This window comes from Simochromis diagramma, unplaced genomic scaffold (genome assembly GCF_900408965.1).
Source record: "Simochromis diagramma unplaced genomic scaffold, fSimDia1.1 OVJJ01000320.1, whole genome shotgun sequence".
Lineage (NCBI taxonomy): Eukaryota > Metazoa > Chordata > Actinopteri > Cichliformes > Cichlidae > Simochromis > Simochromis diagramma.
The window spans coordinates 11,255,242-11,274,453 of NW_024386773.1; the positions used below are offsets into that span (position 1 = coordinate 11,255,242).

At 39.5% G+C, this 19,212-nt stretch overlaps 1 protein-coding gene across 3 annotated transcripts in view; it reads right to left on the reverse strand.

The window, feature by feature from the left end:
• Positions 1-611: 611 nt before the first annotated feature.
• Positions 612-19,212, reverse strand: part of LOC120719084 (guanine nucleotide-binding protein G(s) subunit alpha-like) — a 56,495-nt gene continuing 37,894 nt past the window's right edge. For 2 of the 3 annotated variants that reach the window (XM_040007988.1, XM_040007978.1), the window contains exons 6-12: positions 8,261-8,315; positions 6,888-6,961; positions 6,700-6,758; positions 6,337-6,457; positions 5,352-5,482; positions 4,482-4,549; positions 612-3,859 (exon numbers count right to left, since the gene is read on the reverse strand). In XM_040007988.1, the coding sequence (XP_039863922.1) occupies positions 3,713-3,859; positions 4,482-4,549; positions 5,352-5,482; positions 6,337-6,457; positions 6,700-6,758; positions 6,888-6,961; positions 8,261-8,315 (655 nt within the window). In that variant the 3' untranslated portion in view covers positions 612-3,712. The other variant, XM_040007998.1, reaches the window with a different exon arrangement.

Consider the following 19,212-nt stretch of genomic DNA (forward strand, 5'->3'; position numbering starts at 1 on the left):
GGACATTGGTTTCCAGGCCTATAATTATATACTTACAGAAAATCCATTAAATGTGGTGCTCCTCAAGGCTCCATCTTAGGTCCTCTTTTATTCCCTTTTCTCTCTCGTTACATGTTACTCTTTGGCTACATCTCTCAAAAAGAGAATATTTATTATTGCCAACATGTGGATCTGCCACGCTGCCACATTAGTCGATAATGCCATGAAACGTTTGACTTATGCTGTATGAAGAAAATCTTTGACTTTTTGGGATGATCTCAAATCACAGATTTAATTTATTTATCATTTGCTTTTAAAGAACTCCATGGATCAGCCAGCACCACAATATAGAACAATAGTTCTAATACCATACTGTGGCTCTAGGTCACTGAGGTCCTCCTCCAAACTTCTTTCAGACCCCAGCTCTTGACTAAGAACCAAAGTTGACAAGACTTTGCAGGGCTCATCCAGAAAGCGGCAATCATTTCTCGAGACTCACCTTTTAGTCAAGTCTGAGGTGCCTCGTAGTTTCTGTCAAGTCCATTGTGAACATGCTGCTCTTTCAGTTGTTCTATATTTTCGTATTTGTAGAATTGATTTTCTTTTAATAATTTTTACCTTGAGTTTTTTTAAATTAAAATGACTACTACTACTAGTCTGAAAAACAGAAAATATCCACTGAGCAGAGGTGCTCTGCATAATAGCCAGTCTGCTTCAAGTTGATAGGAAGGCAAGACAGGTAAGACGATAACCCAAATAACTCATTACAACAAAGGTATGCAGAAAAATGTTCCGTCTTGATGAGTCTTGTTTTCTGCAGACGTCAGACGTTGGGTTAAACAACATGAGAGCACGGATAAATCCTGCCGTGTGTGAGTGTCCTGAGGCTGCTGGTGGTCTAATTGTGTGGGGACATTTTTTGGCACACTCTTGGCCCTTTAGTACCAAACTTTAAACAGCAAGTATTGTTGCTGACCATATCCATTCCTTTATGATCACAGTTGAACCATTTCCTTTATATAAAGCACAATTTCACAGAATTTGAATAATCTCAAACTAGTTTCTTCAACGTGTTTAAAATATTGACTGTACTCAAATGGCCTCCACAGCCACCAGATTTCAACCCAACAGAGGACTTTTAGGATGTGGTGGAACGAGAAATTTGCATCATGGATGTGCAGCAACTGTGCGATTTTGTCATATGACTATAAACTGAAATCTCTGAGGAATCTTTTTCCAGCACGTTCTTCATGAAGAATTAAGACAGTTCTGAAGCCAAAGGAGGTCCAACCCAGTACCGGCAAGATGTACCTAATATAGTGGCTGGTGAGTGTATATGTGACTTTGTTTTTATTTTTTAATTTGTTATGCACTCTTTGTTCTTTCTCTATATGAATAAAACATGATATACTCTGAACAGTTACCACTTGTGATAAAAAAAAAGAAAAGAAAATAAGGTTAATAAAATATGAACCCCCCCACTAATCATTAAAGACTGGATTCACTGCGTGGCTGAGGTGTTAGACAGCGACTGCTTCAGCTCGTGTAATGTTGATCTAATATACCGATTTCTAAGAACAAACCAAAGACTAAAACAACCGTTTCCTCTTGTTTGAGCAAAAAGAATTTGGTTTATGTAGAAACAAGCAATGTTTTGCAACTGGATATTTCCCTCCTCTCCAAAAGAGTTAAAGCTAAAAATAAAAAAAAAGAGAAATGAACACCCACCCCGCTGCACCCAGAATTGCCACCACCTGAAAATATTTGCAGGTTACGGACAGAAAGCAAAGGAAACCCGGGCGACAGCTCACAAGGGTGATGGGGAGGTAAGTGTACAGTACATATATATATAAAATATAAAATCTGACATATATTTTATATATATATTAAATTGTGTTAGGATTCAGTATCGTTCACTACACAGCATTAAAGTGGTGTGTCTTATTATCTTTTTTCCTTCATTTTTCTTTTTTCCAACGCTATCATATAAACCAGAGGAGAGTCAAAGCAAAACAAATGAATCAACGAACAAACAAATGTGGGAATAAAATGGAAACTAAGCAACAGACGAAAGGCCTCCGCCCGATCCGATGCCCGTTCCCCGTCCCCCTCCACCCCACAACCACCCTCCCCAGCGGGAGGGGTGAGCTAGCCCGGACGAGGTGGGACAGACCCGTCCAGCTGTACAGCGCAGTGAAACATAACTTACATATTAGCTCATTTTTACACGTACAGTCGTGATCAAGGCACAGGGATCTTCTACAAGTTGTTTTTTTTTTTTTTTTCAGTAAAGTTGTACAAAATAATACATTTTACAGTCTGTACAGGAATAATAGTCCAGCAGTAAAATAAAGACAGACGTACTTAAAGCCAGGAAGGGAGGAGGTGGGAATGGGAGAAGTGAGAGAACAAGACGAAAGGTAAACGGTGTGGAGGTGGGTCATAGTGTGGACAAGGAGGCCTGTGAGTGCATGTGCACGGGTGAGTGTGTTAGTGTGTCCGTGTGTGCTGCCAGGTCAGAATGTCGCATCCAGCCCCGACGAGTCGTTTCTTCAACTTCGTACGTTCCTTTTGCGTCGTCATGCTTTCCTTGTTAAATAAAAATTCCACATATTCAATAGTTGTCAAATAGCAGCAGGAGCAAAGGGGGCGAGGATGTATATATTTTATATATGTGTGTATGTGTGTGTGTGTCTGTTGGAGGTTTAAATGGTGCACAAAGGCAGATCTCACACACACAGTGTACACCCACACACAACATGGGGTAAAAACTAACAAAAACTTAAAAGTTGAATTGCGTTATTACAGGAATATATAATATTTATATTTATATATTTATATATATATATATACATATTTATATACACACATATATAAATATCTATATATATAGCTTGGATTTTTTGCACTGCATGAAGTTCACTGGTATGCATGAGTTTATGCATTGTATGATATTCATCTTGTTTATTTATTTTTCTTTTTTTCTGTTGTTGTTTTCTGCATCCCTCCTTGGTTGGATTCTTGAAGAGCCGTGTGGTCTTCTGTTAGAGTCACGCTCACGTCCGCAGGCAGCCATTAGTCAATTAGTCCATCTGTCCATCTCTGGGCACAAAACAGCCCTCCTCTGTATCATTTTGCCACCCTCGCTGTCCGCCGTTCCCTTCCTTCGTGTTCAGCACTAGGTGAATAAACTCGTCCCTCTCAGAAGGCATTATTCAATTTAGCCTCTGCCGACTTTGGAAAGCAGTAGAACTTGACTTTTGAAAGGCTCTGTGAGAGTGTATGCGTCTTACTGCTGTATTAAAACCTATCTGAAGTCGTCTCTCATATCTGTGTGTGTTTGTGTACCTGTGAGCATGTGTGTTCATTTAACTGAGAGAGAGCTAAAAGGAGAGTTCGCCTACACTCAGGGATTCCAGTCCTGACCCTCTTTCCTGGGTCAAAGTGTGGCTGAGTACAGCAGTCAGTCCAGGCTGATAGTTGATGATGTGGTGTATCTGTAACAACGTTTCCTTTGTTTTGAAAAGAGTCTTTCCGCTGTTCAGCTTTTCTGCAGTTGTGTTTATCGGGAGAAGCTGTATCGGAGTGGAGGGGAGGGCAAGGCGCTCAGTTGCTTGCTCAGATGTTAGGTGAAGTTGGTGGAAGTGGATGAGTGATTGGCTAACTGGTCGGGAGGGGGTGTTTAGCTAGGTATGATGATAGGTAGTTAAGTAAGATTGGACGCCGCTGCCAATCACAAGAGCTCGTACTGCCGTAGGTGCATCCTCTGTATGATGTCGCGACAGTCATTGAAGACGCGGCGGATGTTTTCTGTGTCGACCGCACAGGTGAAGTGGGGATAACAGTAATGCCGCCCGTCTCCGCTGGCTGTGCTGATCCTCTGAGAAAAGAGACACACAAAGACTAGTTGGTACTGACGATGCCCGCAGAGTAACGCTGATCTAAACTTGTCTACCACTTTTTATTATATAGAAGGGAGTATCTGTATATTATCGTTTCTATATTATCATGTATTTTTTTAATGTAACTATTGAGCTGTCATACATTCCTAATATCCAAAGTTAAAAAAAACCTTATGGGCGAAAATCAGAGAACACTTATATATGCAGTATACTCATTAAAATATAATTATTCTAACACCAAACTGAGGGAGAACTTTTTTCCAGTGGCAGGTATTATACTCACCCACTGATACACATGGATAGTTTGTGTACTCTGGTGTAGTGACAAAATCTACATCTCTGGGACATAAGCGGTCCATCAAATGCTCAAAAACACTGAAACTATGTTCAGCTCCTCCAGCAGTGCCAGAGTAGAGAGACTGAGTGGAGTTCAAGCCAATTTGGAAACCACATCCCATGTAAATCAGCCTCTAAAGGAATTTTGTCAGGAATATAACTCAAACCTCATATTAGTCTTTTATGTCATATAAAGAAAAGAAAAAAGGGAAACTAAAGTCAAAGAGGCAAAACAGGTTTTGCCTCTTTGACTTTTGTACACACCAGAAATTCATCCCGTATGAAGTACTTTGCCCTGGTAACACGGGGATCTTCACCTGGCTCTGGTATTGCTGTTGGAAGAAGAAATCTGGTCACATTCGAGTCACCTTCACGCTGCAGCATTAAATAGTCACACGGTGCAGCACTGTTACCACAGAATAAACCACATTAGAGTTAAACAGCTAAAAATGGCCAATACTTTACTTGATCTCAGGACCGTAACTACTGATTCTCACTGAGCGTGAGGAGAAAAACCTCAGCATGTTTACATATTAACATGTCAGTGCACTGCAGGCGTTAGCATGTGTGACATTTCGATGGAGCACTCAGAACTCAAACTAACCAAGAGCTCCGGCCGTGAAGTCACACGGACACACGATCTAACTGGATAACAGGAGGCAGAGCCTTCAGCTATCAGGCTGCTTTGCTGTGGAACCAGCTCCCAGGGAGGACTGTATTAGGTGATCATGAACCATCCCTTTGTTATTCTGGCTTTGGCTCTGGTCGGTTTATATGCAACATCTGCACATCATAAAGTGTACTCTCCAGTTTTTTGTTCATGCTGTAGCCACGCTCCCGTTTCTTTGTCATCTCTGGATTGTTTCCCCTCTTTGAGTCTCGGTCTGCTGGTGGTCTCTCTGGAGTGCCTGCTCATAGTGAACTTTTGGATAATACAGCTTCTCCCTCTGATGTTGTACGCTCTCTAACTTGTTCCTTGAGATGAAAGTTGTTAACAGGAGCTATATAAATATTATTGTATTAAAGTGGACAGTTCTGGGGATGTTATTGTGTATCATCAGGGATAATGTTTGGGGGGAAAAAAAAGACTGACAGCAAGATGAAGATGAGCAGATCTAAGAGCGCCAGCCTTACCATCATCAGGCGTAGTGTAGCGTGCAAACTCTGGGAAATACTCCTCAATTTTAGATTTTCCTGCCAAAACCTTCTCAGCAAGCAGGTCCTGTTTGTTCAGGAAGAGGATTACAGAAATGGTCCGTAGCCACCTGCGAAGGGAAGTGAGCAAGTTCAGACCAAGGTTAGTTTCAGACCCAAAACGTGTTGCTGGAGTGTCACTGTTTTAAAAGTAGAAATTACATTTTAATAGACTTTGGCTGGAGAACACGGCAATAATTTACTCTCTGGAGTTCCGGGTTAAAAAGGTCTTAGAGCTTCTGCCATAAACAGCCCATATGGAGTCAAAGGCGGACATGGTGTCTGCTCAGAGCTTTGTCCCTCTACATATACACCCTGAATCAGAAATTTCACATTTTCTTGATTTTCAGAAGAATTTTTTAGTGCACCGTTCACGTAAACGTATCGAGCGCTTTGTTTAAATTTACTGTACTTATCTCTGAAAAGAAATGACTTCTCTTACCAAACTAGCAAAAGCAGCAGCCCCTCAGATGACAAACCTTCCCAGCTTGATTTGTGTTTTCATTTGCACAGCTAACAGAAAGCTCACATCATGTCTCATGTTCTTTTGATCCTATTTTATCTTTATTTTTTCCCCCGCATTTCCCTGCTGTGTGCAAGATGGCTTGTAACTAGGCATTCCTCTCAACTCAAAGTAAAAGTTTTATTATTGTATTGTATTGTTGTATATGACTTTCTTTTAGCCCAAACAATGGAAAACTACCAGTCACAGTAATCATATACTTCGCTCTTAAGTTGCTCTTATGTCTGCTCCCTTTACCTTCTACATAAAGGGAGCTAGAAAGTGTCACAGCATTTAGTTTCTATAGTCTTTTTAGCAACATTTCTTGGCTTTTATGACTCCCTTTTGTCTCCTCACCTTCAAACAAAAAAAGACAAAAACAGAAAAGAAAGAAATGTGTCCAAAGAAAAATTTGTCTCCGACCTGTTGTTCCAAATGTTCTTGAAAAGATTGAGGGCTTCCTGTAGTCTGTTAGTCTGATTATCTTCTCTGATCACCATGTTGTAGCTGCTACTCGCCACCACAAAGATGATAGCTGTCACATCTGCGGCACACAACACAGAGCAGGATTAATAAAACCACTATGAATAAAAATACCCAAAAACTCTAGATACACAACCTTGTTCTCAACTTGGACTTTAAATGAACGCACATGCTTCAATCCAGTTACGGATTCCTGAACACTACATATATATCTGCTTTAGTAACTTTATAAACCCAATGACATGAAAAAAGCAGCAAAGTGAGTGTTAGATACTTCAGAAATAATTCAGGATCATCTCCTACCATTAAAACACTGGATCCACTTTCGCCGTTCATCCCTCTGACCTCCAACGTCGAACATACTGAGAGACAGAGGAAGTTAAAAAGTTTTATATTTACACTTTTAAAACAGTATTAATCCTTTTATTTGACTTTTTTTTACTTTCGCTCTATCGCACACATCGTGATAAATAAACATTGAGGTTGCTCACTGGAAATTAACTTTGTCTATTTGAAATCTTGTCTCGAAGATCCCAGATGTCAGTACTCTGCATCTTAGCAGGTCCTGAAAGGAAAAAAAAAAAAAAAAAAGGAGTAGGAGGGTTAAAGGAAGCACAAGTGGACAATGAAGCATAAAATGGCAGTAAATGGGCAAGAAGTCGACTTTCGCGAGGAAATAAAACAAATAAAGATAACTGATGCGTGCGTCTTGAAAGTCCATCTAGGGAACAGCATTTAAACTTAAATGCCGGGATGTGTAGCACAGTTCATATTATGCACTTATCTGTATTGATACACATTATAAATAAAATAATTTTAAAAAGAAGCTGTGCATATAGTCCATTTTCAATAAGACATACTGAATAATAACACCTAATAATGAATAGTGTTTGTAGATGAGTAGATTTTTTGTATAAACAGGTCAAAAACAATCAAATTCAAAGTTTTATCTGGCTATCTAAATCAAATAAAAGCAGATAAATTCCACACTCATTTTACTTTTCATTTTTCTATATTCACTTTCCATTTCCCACGGCACTGTTCTTACTCACTTCTACGCTAATCACAGCTGATTGTACATAAAAATCTAGAAAGTATTCACCAACTATGATTTTAAAAACTGCCACAAATGTGGTAATTATAATTTTCTGCAAACACAACGACACACATTTTCTATATGCAAACATGCCCTGTGCACGGCTCTGCTGCCCTCAGTGGTGATGCATAATTACAATGCCGTCATGAAGGTCTCTTCATGCTTTCCACGTCCACACGGGTCGTTGGGATGTGAACTTCTCCATCTGCACACGCTCGTTTCACGTATGATATGACGTGAAACGAGGGATGTGTAGCCGGACATCCTTTGTCCGGCTACACAGTTAAACACACTTACACTTTTTACTTCTTCTCGAGTTTCCCCAAGATTAAACTTTGACACGTCACAGAAGGGAAGGCACAGGTGCCTCCAAATAATACACACAGAGCATGAGTGTGTCATGATGGGAACCTGAAAATCTGCTTACAGGTTGTTATTGCAATATTATTTGAGTTTGGTGAATAAATGCAAATGTCTGACAGGCTTTGCTCTGGTGGTTCATCACCTTCAATCCTGTTTGTGTTATTACAGTGAACTAAAACTCAAAAAAATGAAAGCTACAAGAGAAAAAAACATTTTGATTAACTGGAATAGAAAACAAAAACTACTCTCCATTTTTGTTTTTGCTCAATTTGAACATTATAGAATATACTAAACACTGGTGAACATTTTTAAACAATAAAATAACAGAATATAACTGAAACTTACAAAACTAAATAAAAATGATAAAAACTGTTATAACTGGTGTTTGAGTGCTGACTGCCTCACCTGATCAGTGGGTGTGTAGTCGTTCTGCCTGACCACATCAATCCGGTCTAGGAAGCTGCAAAGACAACACAAAAGCTTTTAAATCTCAGCTGGAACTGTATAGAAAAAATATATATACAATATTACAATAAAACTAATGTATTGCTTACTTTCACAGTAAATCAGTCCATTTTAACTAACCACAGTAATCTTCAAAATAAAACCTACTGAACTGTAAACGCAACTTAAAATCCTCCTTAACTCACCAACCTATCAGACTGGAAGAGTTTGGCTTCAAAAACGCACACAAACACAGGCCGAGCGCTGCTGCCGAGCACAGCAGTGAGAGCTCGGGAAACATGGAGGATATGAGTCCCTGAATGGCCACGAGGGGGCGAGTGTTTGAAATCGCAGCGAGATCAGAGGCAGCCAGTCTGAGTCACCGGCAGCCGTTTGCTCTGTCAGACTGAAGAAGCCTCGTCAATGGAGCCGCTGTAGTAGTACTTGCACAGAAGGAGAAGTGTGTGTGTGTGTGTGTGTGTGCGTGGGTGGGTATGCAGGCCTACAGCGCGTTCATATTTTGAAGAGCGCCTACCCAAATGCATGTTAATGGTCTGTGTGAACGGGTGTCTGCTTTCAAGGTGTGCGAGGCAGCCTGACGACTCTTTCGGAGTTGTCTGGACCACAGACACTTTTACACTAGTACCCGTCGTGTACATGCACACCAGGATTAATAAGATTGCCTAAATTTCACACAGGAAAAAAAAAACAACTTCCCTATCGTCTCCCTTTGAGCCACTGCACATGCATGTAAATAAAATGAAGGTGGAAAATTAAACTTCCAAGCTGTCCAGACAGGACTTTCAGATGTAAAGAGGTAAACATTATCAAAGAAGAGTTGCTCAGCTGTGGCATGGAAAGAGGAGTGAGCTGAATTCAGGCCAGTTATACCGAAAGGAATTTGGTGATTATCTTTAAGCAGCAGTGTCGCACTCGCCTGCACTGATCGAGCACAAGTGCTGCAGTTTTCCTACAGAAACTGAGCTGAAAACTTCACAATCGCAGCTTTAATATCATGCAAACGTTTCAATCACGGATTCTGCTCTCAAACGTAAACATTTGCATATTAAACTTTAGCCCTTCCTCGTGTGTGTTACCATGTTATATTAAACAACAAGATCTCAAGTAAATACTGAATGGACCTGAAATGCAGTACAAATAATTACAGGGTCTCCGACAGATATAGCTTGAAATGCAATGGGAGTCTTTCTGCAGAAAGAAACTTGAAAATTACCTCCATACAAATTGTTAAAATAAAACACCAAATACGCTAAATGTACTTTATTGTACCTTATTGTACTTTAACCTTAATGTACTTTAATGTACCTTATTCTGATGCATTTCTACTTCACAAAATTCCAGAACAACATTTAAATATTAAAGCTTTCCCCTGAGCAGCATGTTTTAAGCAGGGATGAGGGTTATAGTGCAGTAGTGTTAAAGTGTAGCCACACAGTTAATGCTTGCTAATTATAAAAAAATGAACAGACATGGCTTTGATGTGTTAAAGCACTGCTTGCAACTTCATCTAACCAATTTTATTTTAAATCTCTGCAAAGCTTCACCAACCAAAATGCTTTAAGTAATCCCTGACTGCTTGTTACAGAGTAGTTGCTAACATACTGCGTTCCCGCTCTGTTCCTCGGCCCGCCCGGCTGTCTGCTTTGAATAATTGTCTACGCTCTATTCTTACAACTAGCAAGGCAAGACACTGGCCTGCAGCCGCCTCTCAGAGAACAGGTATGCAGCCCCCTCTGAGATAACTAGGAATGTTGCAGGCAGGGGTGAAATGTGACAGAAGGGCTGCAGGTAACACACTGAGAGGAACGGGGGGCTGCGTCTGCAGGCGCTACAGTGCTGGACAAACGGACAAAAAGACCCCTGAGCCAGGAAGGAGAGGGAGGAGAAAGGGTTCGCAGAAACAAAGAGCGGGCCATGCGCATTTCTCTGCACAAATGCGCACTGACACAGATATTCATGTAAAACACACAGAAAGACCATTAGGCAGACAGCCGGTCGGGTACCAGCCGCTCTCTGCAGGGGCCAAGTGGCTCAGGTGCTCCCACACCTCAGCACCTTCGAGTCAAACTTCAGCCCATAACATTACATTATTAGTGAGCACCTCAACAACAAAACTTTCATTTTGGGTGAAGGTGAAAGCTACAGCTCTAGTGATGAGAGTTAACATGCCTGCCCCCAACATCTGCTGAGGCCAAAATCTTGTTTATCTACAGCTCCGGTCTGAGGCATCAACACGCCCAGGACAAACACACTGCTCAATTTTTAGCACTTCTCCCTATTAATAGGAGAAGTGCCAATAATAACCATGCCTACTAAGCTGAACTAAATAATAGTGGCTGCCCCAGTAACAGAGAGGTCTACGGTGTTAAGTATATCCACAGGGTTATTCTGGGTAGCAGACAGGGTGACTTAAACTCTGGAAATATACACAGGTCACTTGTCTGGTGGCTAAAAATGACCCAGTATTTACAAGAAAAGCTAAAATTCATTCTTCTGTTTTCTTTGGGTTTCTTTTCTTTTTTTTTTTTGCAGATACAATAAATGTAGGCCACGATTGTGGAAAAATGAAAAATAAATACTCTAGCATTTACATATTTTTAAAATGTCATATTTACTTCAATTCTTTATTTGGATTCATTGTTTTATTGCCACACAAACAACCCTGAAGGATATTTAAATATGCTTGTTCAAATTTATAAAATAAAAATCACATGTTTTATCAATTATATTTTAAAAAATAGACTTTTTTTTAAACAAAAGTTCAATTACCAAATTTCTTCTATATTATTGCTACAATAATTAAAGCCTATTGGACTGCTATGAAAACACCTTTTAACTGGATCTGCTTTGCACGTGTAATTTTGAACATGATGAAGTTGAAATTGTTTTAAATTATTGTTTTTGTTTTTTTCATGTGTTGAAAAACAAACAAACAAACAAAAGAAAACGTAACAGCAGCAGCGCACTGTCCCAACATAGCTGACAACACTCCCATAATGCATTTATCTTGTAAAAGTGGCAGTATTAGAACAAAGGATTACTCAGATTATGAGCTTTCATACGTCCTCATCTCTACTCAGTATTAGATTACTCTGACACACAACTGTGTCGTCCGGCCTGCAACCTTACAGCTGGTAAGGATAAAACAGAAACAGATCAAACGTAACAGGACGGAGCAGGTTTTTATGTTTTTAGGGAGCCAAATTTTCAGATCATAGTACTTTAATTTTAAATTACCTTCATATGAGAAACAGTTATGAAATGTCTCTTTTAAAAAAAAAAAAAAGCCAGTATTTGATCAAAGAACACATTAACTGTGTTAACAGTTTAATAGTACCAGAGTAATAATTAAAGTATTTTAACCTGTATCAGGGTTTGTAATATAACAAGATACAAACACACAGCATCTGGAAAACTTTGCCCCACCGCGTCCGAGCAGCTCCGCTGTGTGACAACACACACGCAGACACACACAAATCAGCGAGCAGGATTGCGTCCCTAAAAAGCGCCTCTTTCCACATCTCCTCAAATCTATTCATGTCCAAGCAAGTTTTCAGAAGTTCAACCACCATGTCTTTACACAAAAGTAAAAAATGAAGACGCTCAAAAACCTTTACAAATACAGAAAATGCACATTCCTGAGAAGCTGATTAACAGTAAAACTGTAAAACAGGAAAACTGTGAAAACAAATTAAAAGATTATTAGAAGTTTACAAAAAAAGGATACATTTTAAAATTGTAAATTTAAGTATTAAATCCTTAAATATAGTTTAGTGTCAATTTTACTGACAATAATTTGGCCATTTATTAACACTTAAATTTATTTTTTCAGATTTACAAAAAATGCAGTTTAGTATTTTTTTTTTACGTTAACAGGGCTTTAAATTGTGTCTTTATTGTTGCTGCAAATCTCACTGCAGACACTCAAATGTGTCACTTAAGGCGCCTGAAATCAATCTCAGCTGCACGAGAGAAAACTGAAGGTTTACAAGCCTCTGAAGCACCGAGCCCACTCAAAAAAAATAAATACAAAAAACCCAACAAAAAAATGGTCTCGGTGCTTCCTCAAGGTGGAGGTAATAGGTAGGTGGGGGGAGGGGGACGGTGCAAGACTTGAGGGGGTTACCGCTTCTTTGTACGTTAGCGCTTCACACTGCGACGAGCTGACCAAACCGAAGGCTTCGCCAGCCGATCCTTAATCAAACACACACCACATCCAGAGAGCGAGGGAAGAAAGAGAGAGAAGGCTATGTCTGACATTACAGAGCTGCTCCAAAAATAGCTCCCTGGCGCCCTGGCCTCCAGCTTGGTTGTCATGGCGACAGAACCACAGGCGCTATAAATAGACAATCGGCTCCAAATCTTGTGCTGCTGGAGAGAGGCCAGAGAGAGGGAGAGACAGACAGAGAGAGGAGAGGGAAAAGAAGGGAAGAAAGGCAGAAGAAGGGGACAGAGAGGAATGGAGCGAGCAACAAAGAGACAGAGAGAAAGAAATTCAGGGAATGGAGTGGGTTAGAGGAAACAGAGGGAAAAGTGCGCGAGAGAAGAAAAGGACAAAAAAAGAAGGAAGACAATTAAAGAACTAACACACGAGGAAAACAGAGAAAAGTGAACAGATTATAAGAGTAGGAAAGGTAGGAGGAGACGAGAACAGAGTGAAAGAGAAAGACAAAAAGAGAACGAAAGAGAAGAATCAAAGATAAAAATAAAAAAAATGAACAGGATAGTGAAACATTAATAAAAGAATGGAAAGTTTAGAGGAAAAAAAAAGAACATAAAGAGAAAAGTAAAAGGAGAGCATAAAAACTTTAAAGAAACTGACAAAGATGGGAAAGAAACGTGACAAAAAATGAAATTAATTGATGAACAAATGATCAGAAATCAAAGAATAAAAGAAAGCAAAAAAGAAACAAACAAGAGCATGAAGAAGAAAACTTTTTAAAGCGAGACAAAGCCCAGAGAAAAGTCACGAAGAAACCTTAAATGAGGCATAAAAATGAAGAAAACCCCCCAAAGGACCAGAAAGGAAAATACAAATCCCGTACAGTAAAGTAAAAAAGAATACAAAACTGAATGAAAGAAAGACAACGACAAGAAGAAAAATAAAGGAAAAGTAACTAAGTAAACACGGGACATCTAAACAGCATTCAGAAAAATCACAAGACTGCGAGATTACAGCAGCAGCAGCAAAGTTTCCCACAGCCGCCCGTCTCCAAACACATTTACACATTTAACATCTGCAGCTTGCACACACCTGGAAATTTCATTTAAACATCTTCAGGATAACACACAGTGACACTGCCACCCCATCAAAACACAAAAAACATCAGTTCGTCTTTGCCCCCATCCCTCATCTCCCCTCCCTCCTCCTTCAGGATGAGTCAGAGACTCAATCTCAGCCATTTTCTGTCCCTGCACAAACACCGCCACACATCACGGAGAGACAGAGAGAGGCGAGAGCAGAGGAAGGATGGGGGGAGAGAAGAGGAGTACGAGGGTGCCAAAGAAGTACTTTAGGGGGACTCTGGCACATTATCGCTGGGACAACGTTTCAAAGAATCCACAATTAATAAACACGGTGGTAACTCTCGGCCGGTATCACGGCCAGGCGGCACAAACGTAACGTCTCTGAGTGACTTCTCCTACAGTTACAAACACCCCCAATTTAAAAAAAAGACACTCCTAACATTTGAGAAGAAGAAAACCAAACAATAAAATATATAGCAGAGATTAAACATCCACTACATCTGGTGTTGCAAATCTATGGCGTGGCGCTGTTTATATTATTTTATGTAAAATCCTGACGTTATTTTGCATTATAGATGGCGCAACTAATTTTTAACAAAGTAATAGAAAATTACTTTCCCCCCCCCAAATACATTATTACTTTATCCACTTTAATATATGAACAAATGGAACATTAGCATTTCATTAGGGCTCATGTTTAAGATTCTATGTATTTTTTTTGTTAATAAAGTGTTGCATATGGAAGGAATGCTTCATAAAATAATGCATAAAAAAGTCTGTTTCGCAAGAGTCCTTCAAAATAAAAGCCTGTAAAAATAAAACACCTTCACTCCCAGCTTCAGGCCAGGTACTCCTCGTCATATTTTAACACAACGGGTACCTCTATACTGTCATTTAAAAATAAAAAAGCAGTCAGACAATAAGGAAACAGGAGACCTAAACAATATACAACATCAATATCGTTCTGGTTCAAGAGACTAAATGATTAATTTATCCAATTTTACGTTGTTCCGTGTTTACTAAGCCACATACCAGGAGCTGTGCACCGGCTACTATACCAGCAACTTGTCCTTGTCTGATTACAGCAGTTTTTTTTTTTTGTTTTTTTTTACTTGACCTCAGTGTGTCTACATGGCTGAAAAGCTCAAACAATTATGCTTGCCTTACATGCTTGTGCATATCCTGGAAGAAGGTTCACGCTCTGCATCAAATCATTTTTATCAACCATTTAAAAAAAAAAGAAATAAAAGTCAGTCTGACAGCTTCAGCAAATGCTTAAAAAAACATTTTCTTTCAAATTAGCTTTCATTTATATTTTTCACAGATTGAGAATAAAAGCAGCTACGTAATGTGTTCTCGTGAACTCAATTAACGTTATTTCACTTATTATCCGTTTCCTGACAGCTCCACTCCACACTGAAGGTGTGTGTAAGGAGGTGAGACAGGAAGAAAGAGGGTAGGTAAAGAAGAATGACGGTGTAAATGACAGCAGGGTCAGACAGATGAAACAAGACCCCTGCGGATGAATTACACGAACAATGTACTTATTTTTGGATGTACAGTTTGTTACATGTTACAAAGTCAGGGAAGCAAATGTTTAAGTTCAGGCTGATGTTGCCTTAAAGTTAATAGAATAATCTCCAGTCAATTTTTTCCTCTCGGTGTGAGGAACAGAGCTTACAGGAAAACAATCTTCATATGATCAGCAATGATCATAAACAAACACAAAATGATTCATGCTATTTTCAAAAAATCCACAAAAGGTGAAGACTGTGTAAAGCTTACAAAGGACTTGTGCTAAAGTATGTACAGCTTTGTTCACTGTTTCCAAATATGCAGTCGTCTCCAACTGGTCAGCAACATCTCATTATTGGCTTAGTTTTCCATAACTTCCTTTTGGCCACATGTTTGCATTATTTCTTTGTCTTTAGGCCACAAGTACAAGCGTCTTTCTACTTCTCATTTGAAGGAAGGGCTCAGATTTGGTGGCAATCTGCTTTTTAGAGATGGAGGAGACGATGCCTCTGCAGACAAAAAGCAAGCTGCCACTTAGCTTAGGAGCATATCTGTCTCTGTCCAAAGATGAAATCTGCTTACCACCCACACTAAAGTCTTACAAAACATGGAAAAAAGGTGTAACCTTTAGATGTTTCACTGAGATGACAAGAAGCTACAACTAAGGACATGACTTTAAAACAGTTAGTTGATCCTCCAATAAGCCATAATAATATCAAAAATAAAAATAAAATAAAAGAGGTGTATTATAAATAAATATTTGCAAAAATATGTGCAAGACTCGACATATTTAAAATCAGGTACTTATTCAACAATTAATTGTGATTTCTCTTAATTTGGTAAATTAATGAGGAAAAATCCTGAAATTTACAGAGGTTTAGGTAAAAAAATAAAATCTCAAGAAAAATGTGTGAAATTTATGATATTATTGAAAAAGTTTGGGAATATTTTTGAGCAATATGGCAGTATTTTCAAAAGATTAGCCATGCTGCACTTTTTACAATTGCATGTTGTCATACAATAAATACCACGTAAATAAAAGAAACCACACAAATATTTAACTCTCTCAGAGTTAACAAGTATCTAACACTTAAACAAGTCTCTCTTTTTAATCCCTCTCTTTTTTATGGCATCTTGTTGAGTGTCCTGTAGCCACAGAGCCTCCTCCACACTGCCATACTACCTGGCCAGATTACCCAGCATGCCCTTAGGGAAAAAAATAAAGCAAACCTTATATTTCCTAAAGTTTATAAAATTGGGAACAGCAGTCAGATACGTTTCAACTTGATCTTTGATCCAATTAAATCTTTCTTAAAATAATAATATAATTTGCGCTCACCATACTGAAGCTTTGGACAGGTGATATTCCCCTTTCACAGAGGTTTTTAAAAATGCTTTACATTTCTTATCATCATAAGAAATGTAAGGGTTATTATAAAATAAACACTTATTGCTAACCCCAACTGCAAAAAAGACTATATTTGAATAGTCCATCTTATATTAGGAATGATGCTGCATGCCATTTGAAGTGGAAAGTCAGAATTCCACTGGATTTTCAGCTCAAACGCCCCCTCCAGTTGGACTTCCCACTCGGAAAGTCAGCGAAGTCACACCAACTCCAACTTTGGAATCCAACATGGCAGCAGCAGTAAAACTGTAGAAAGTGCAGTCTGTACTACCACTGTTGTGTATTTGTGACCCGCCAAATAAGGCCTACAAAACCTCTAACGTCCCACTTTGAAATGATGTGGAAGCTCGGCAAAAATAAAAGCAACTTTTCTTTCTTTTAAACATCTGTTTCTTATAAATTTGTGTCTTAAATCTCAAAGAATTCCTCTTATTTTCTGGATATATGTACCATTTTTGTCTTGCAAATTTTACCACTGCAAGCCTGGATATTTGCAAGGTTAGGAATATTATATAAATAATATAAGAAACTTAGAATAATACCCCTGGCTGTACTATGCCCATAGATTTGTGATTTATGCATTTGTCTGACATGCAAAAGATCCCTGGTTCAAGACGAGCAGGAGACAAAAAACCCTCGGAGATTAGGTCAGGAAGGATAACCAGCATGAAAATCAGAAATCAAGTGTGGGAAGCCATCCACTGTGGCATGCTGTTTGTTAGCAAGGGAGCGCCCAAAAGAAGCTTGGATTCGCCTTTGTTATGTGTATGAGGTAACAGAGTCTGTGAAGTGATGAGTAAAGCAATTTGAAAAAATAAATAAATAAAAATTACGATTTTTTTTTCCTTTTCCACTTATCTTGAAAATTCTTACGCTTACAGCGACACTTACACACTGCTATACTGTATATGATGAGACAATAGAAACCTGACAAACAGGCCTCGTCATCTGACACAAAACAAACCCTTCGCCTCAGCCCTGTTGGGCAGAGGGGGCAATGAGACACTGAGCGGACTTTGCATTTGAACATCTTACAGTTAGAGTGCATCCTCAATGCATCGGGGAAAAACAGCAACAATAATGATGCATCACGGCGGAGCATGACGGAGCAAAAAGAGAACCGGTGAAGCTTCAGTGACTTCCTTCTAATCACACAGAGACAAAGCATCAGTGCCATGTCAACTTCTTCTTCCCTTTTTTTTCCTGATTTTATCTCCCCCCCCCCCCCCCCGATCATGACACGGGTCAGGTGATCTCTGCAAAGAGAGAGGCAGGAGGTGTACATGGTGGGCCTCACTTTTCCTGTGCTGATCCAGGGTTGACATTTTCATTTAATGCTAACAACCTTCATCAATAATGCTGAAGTTGTCTCTCTCTTCTAACACAGTCGCTCATTCTTTCTCCTTCTGCAGCCTGCCTGGGTTAAAAATAGCTCTCCCCTCTCTCTTTCTCTGCTTCTCCGTTTACATAAGCACACAGAGGGGGGAGGGGAGCACTTCCGGTCTGGCCACCCAGCCCAACATCTGATCCATCATAACACTGGGGCTGCTGGGTGTGGAGAAGAGGAGAGGAGAGGAGAAGAGAGGACAGAGGAGAGGAGAAGAGAGGAGAGGGTTCCTGCAACAGAGGAAAACCCTCATTCAATTTCAATCTCTCTTTTCGATCTTTTGTCATTTTCAATCGCTGTCTCTCCTCAGATGCGTGAAACGCCGCATGTGTTCAATCACACTTCTTACAGTGATGGTTTTTCATGATCATCTCACTGACAGCCTGTGCTGTCAGCCCACCCGCCTCCCACAAAACATAAGAGTGCCACACACACGCAACTGTGACTGCGACAAACAACTGTGGTCGCATTTGCAACATGGAAATGACATGCATACACCCCCCCCCAATGACAACATACGCTCACAAAGACAGCGGTGTAAAGTAACTGAGTACACTCGTCAAAAATACGGCACAAAGTACAACTTCACATGCAGTAGAACTTCTAATTCTACTTTTTGGAAATGTATACAGAATTCACTCCTCATTCATTTGATTGCTTGAGTTACTACAGTGAGATTTTATGTAAAACATGCCACACAGAGCTGAAGGTGGACCTGGTGGCATGTAGTCCCTACAGATTAACAGTAAATCCTGGGAGGCAAAGTCATTCATTAAGCGTTTCATCAAATAGTTGATTTAACTATTTGTAACATATCAAAAGTCTTACAATTTGAACATGAATTTGTGCAGTACAACTTTACTTTTTGCTTCACTCCTTCCTCTTTTGATCTAAACCCAAAGGTTAGAAACTCGATAACTAATTATATGTGAAGCAGTTTAAAAATAGTTCCCCCTTAACCGGCTGCTACAGTAAAATATGCCATTTGAATTCATGCATCACCGTTATATCTAGTCATTTATTGCATGCTATGACCATGCAATAAATGACGAATATAATGCTATGAGAGCTTTTATATTTGATACTTGCTTTAAACACACAACGACAAATGAAACAGTCAGCACACGTCCCATACTGACGCATGTGATCGTTTTGCGTCTTATAATGAAGCCAGACTGACCAAAGACCAAAGGGAAAGATAACATGCTTGGAACAGCACAGGGAGAGTCAGGCGGCACGGGTTGGGGAAGTTCAAGCTAATGTTCCTCTAAATTTGTTCCAAATTTCAATGCAGAAAACACAAAAAGCTGTTCCAGGAAGATTAACCAATTCCCC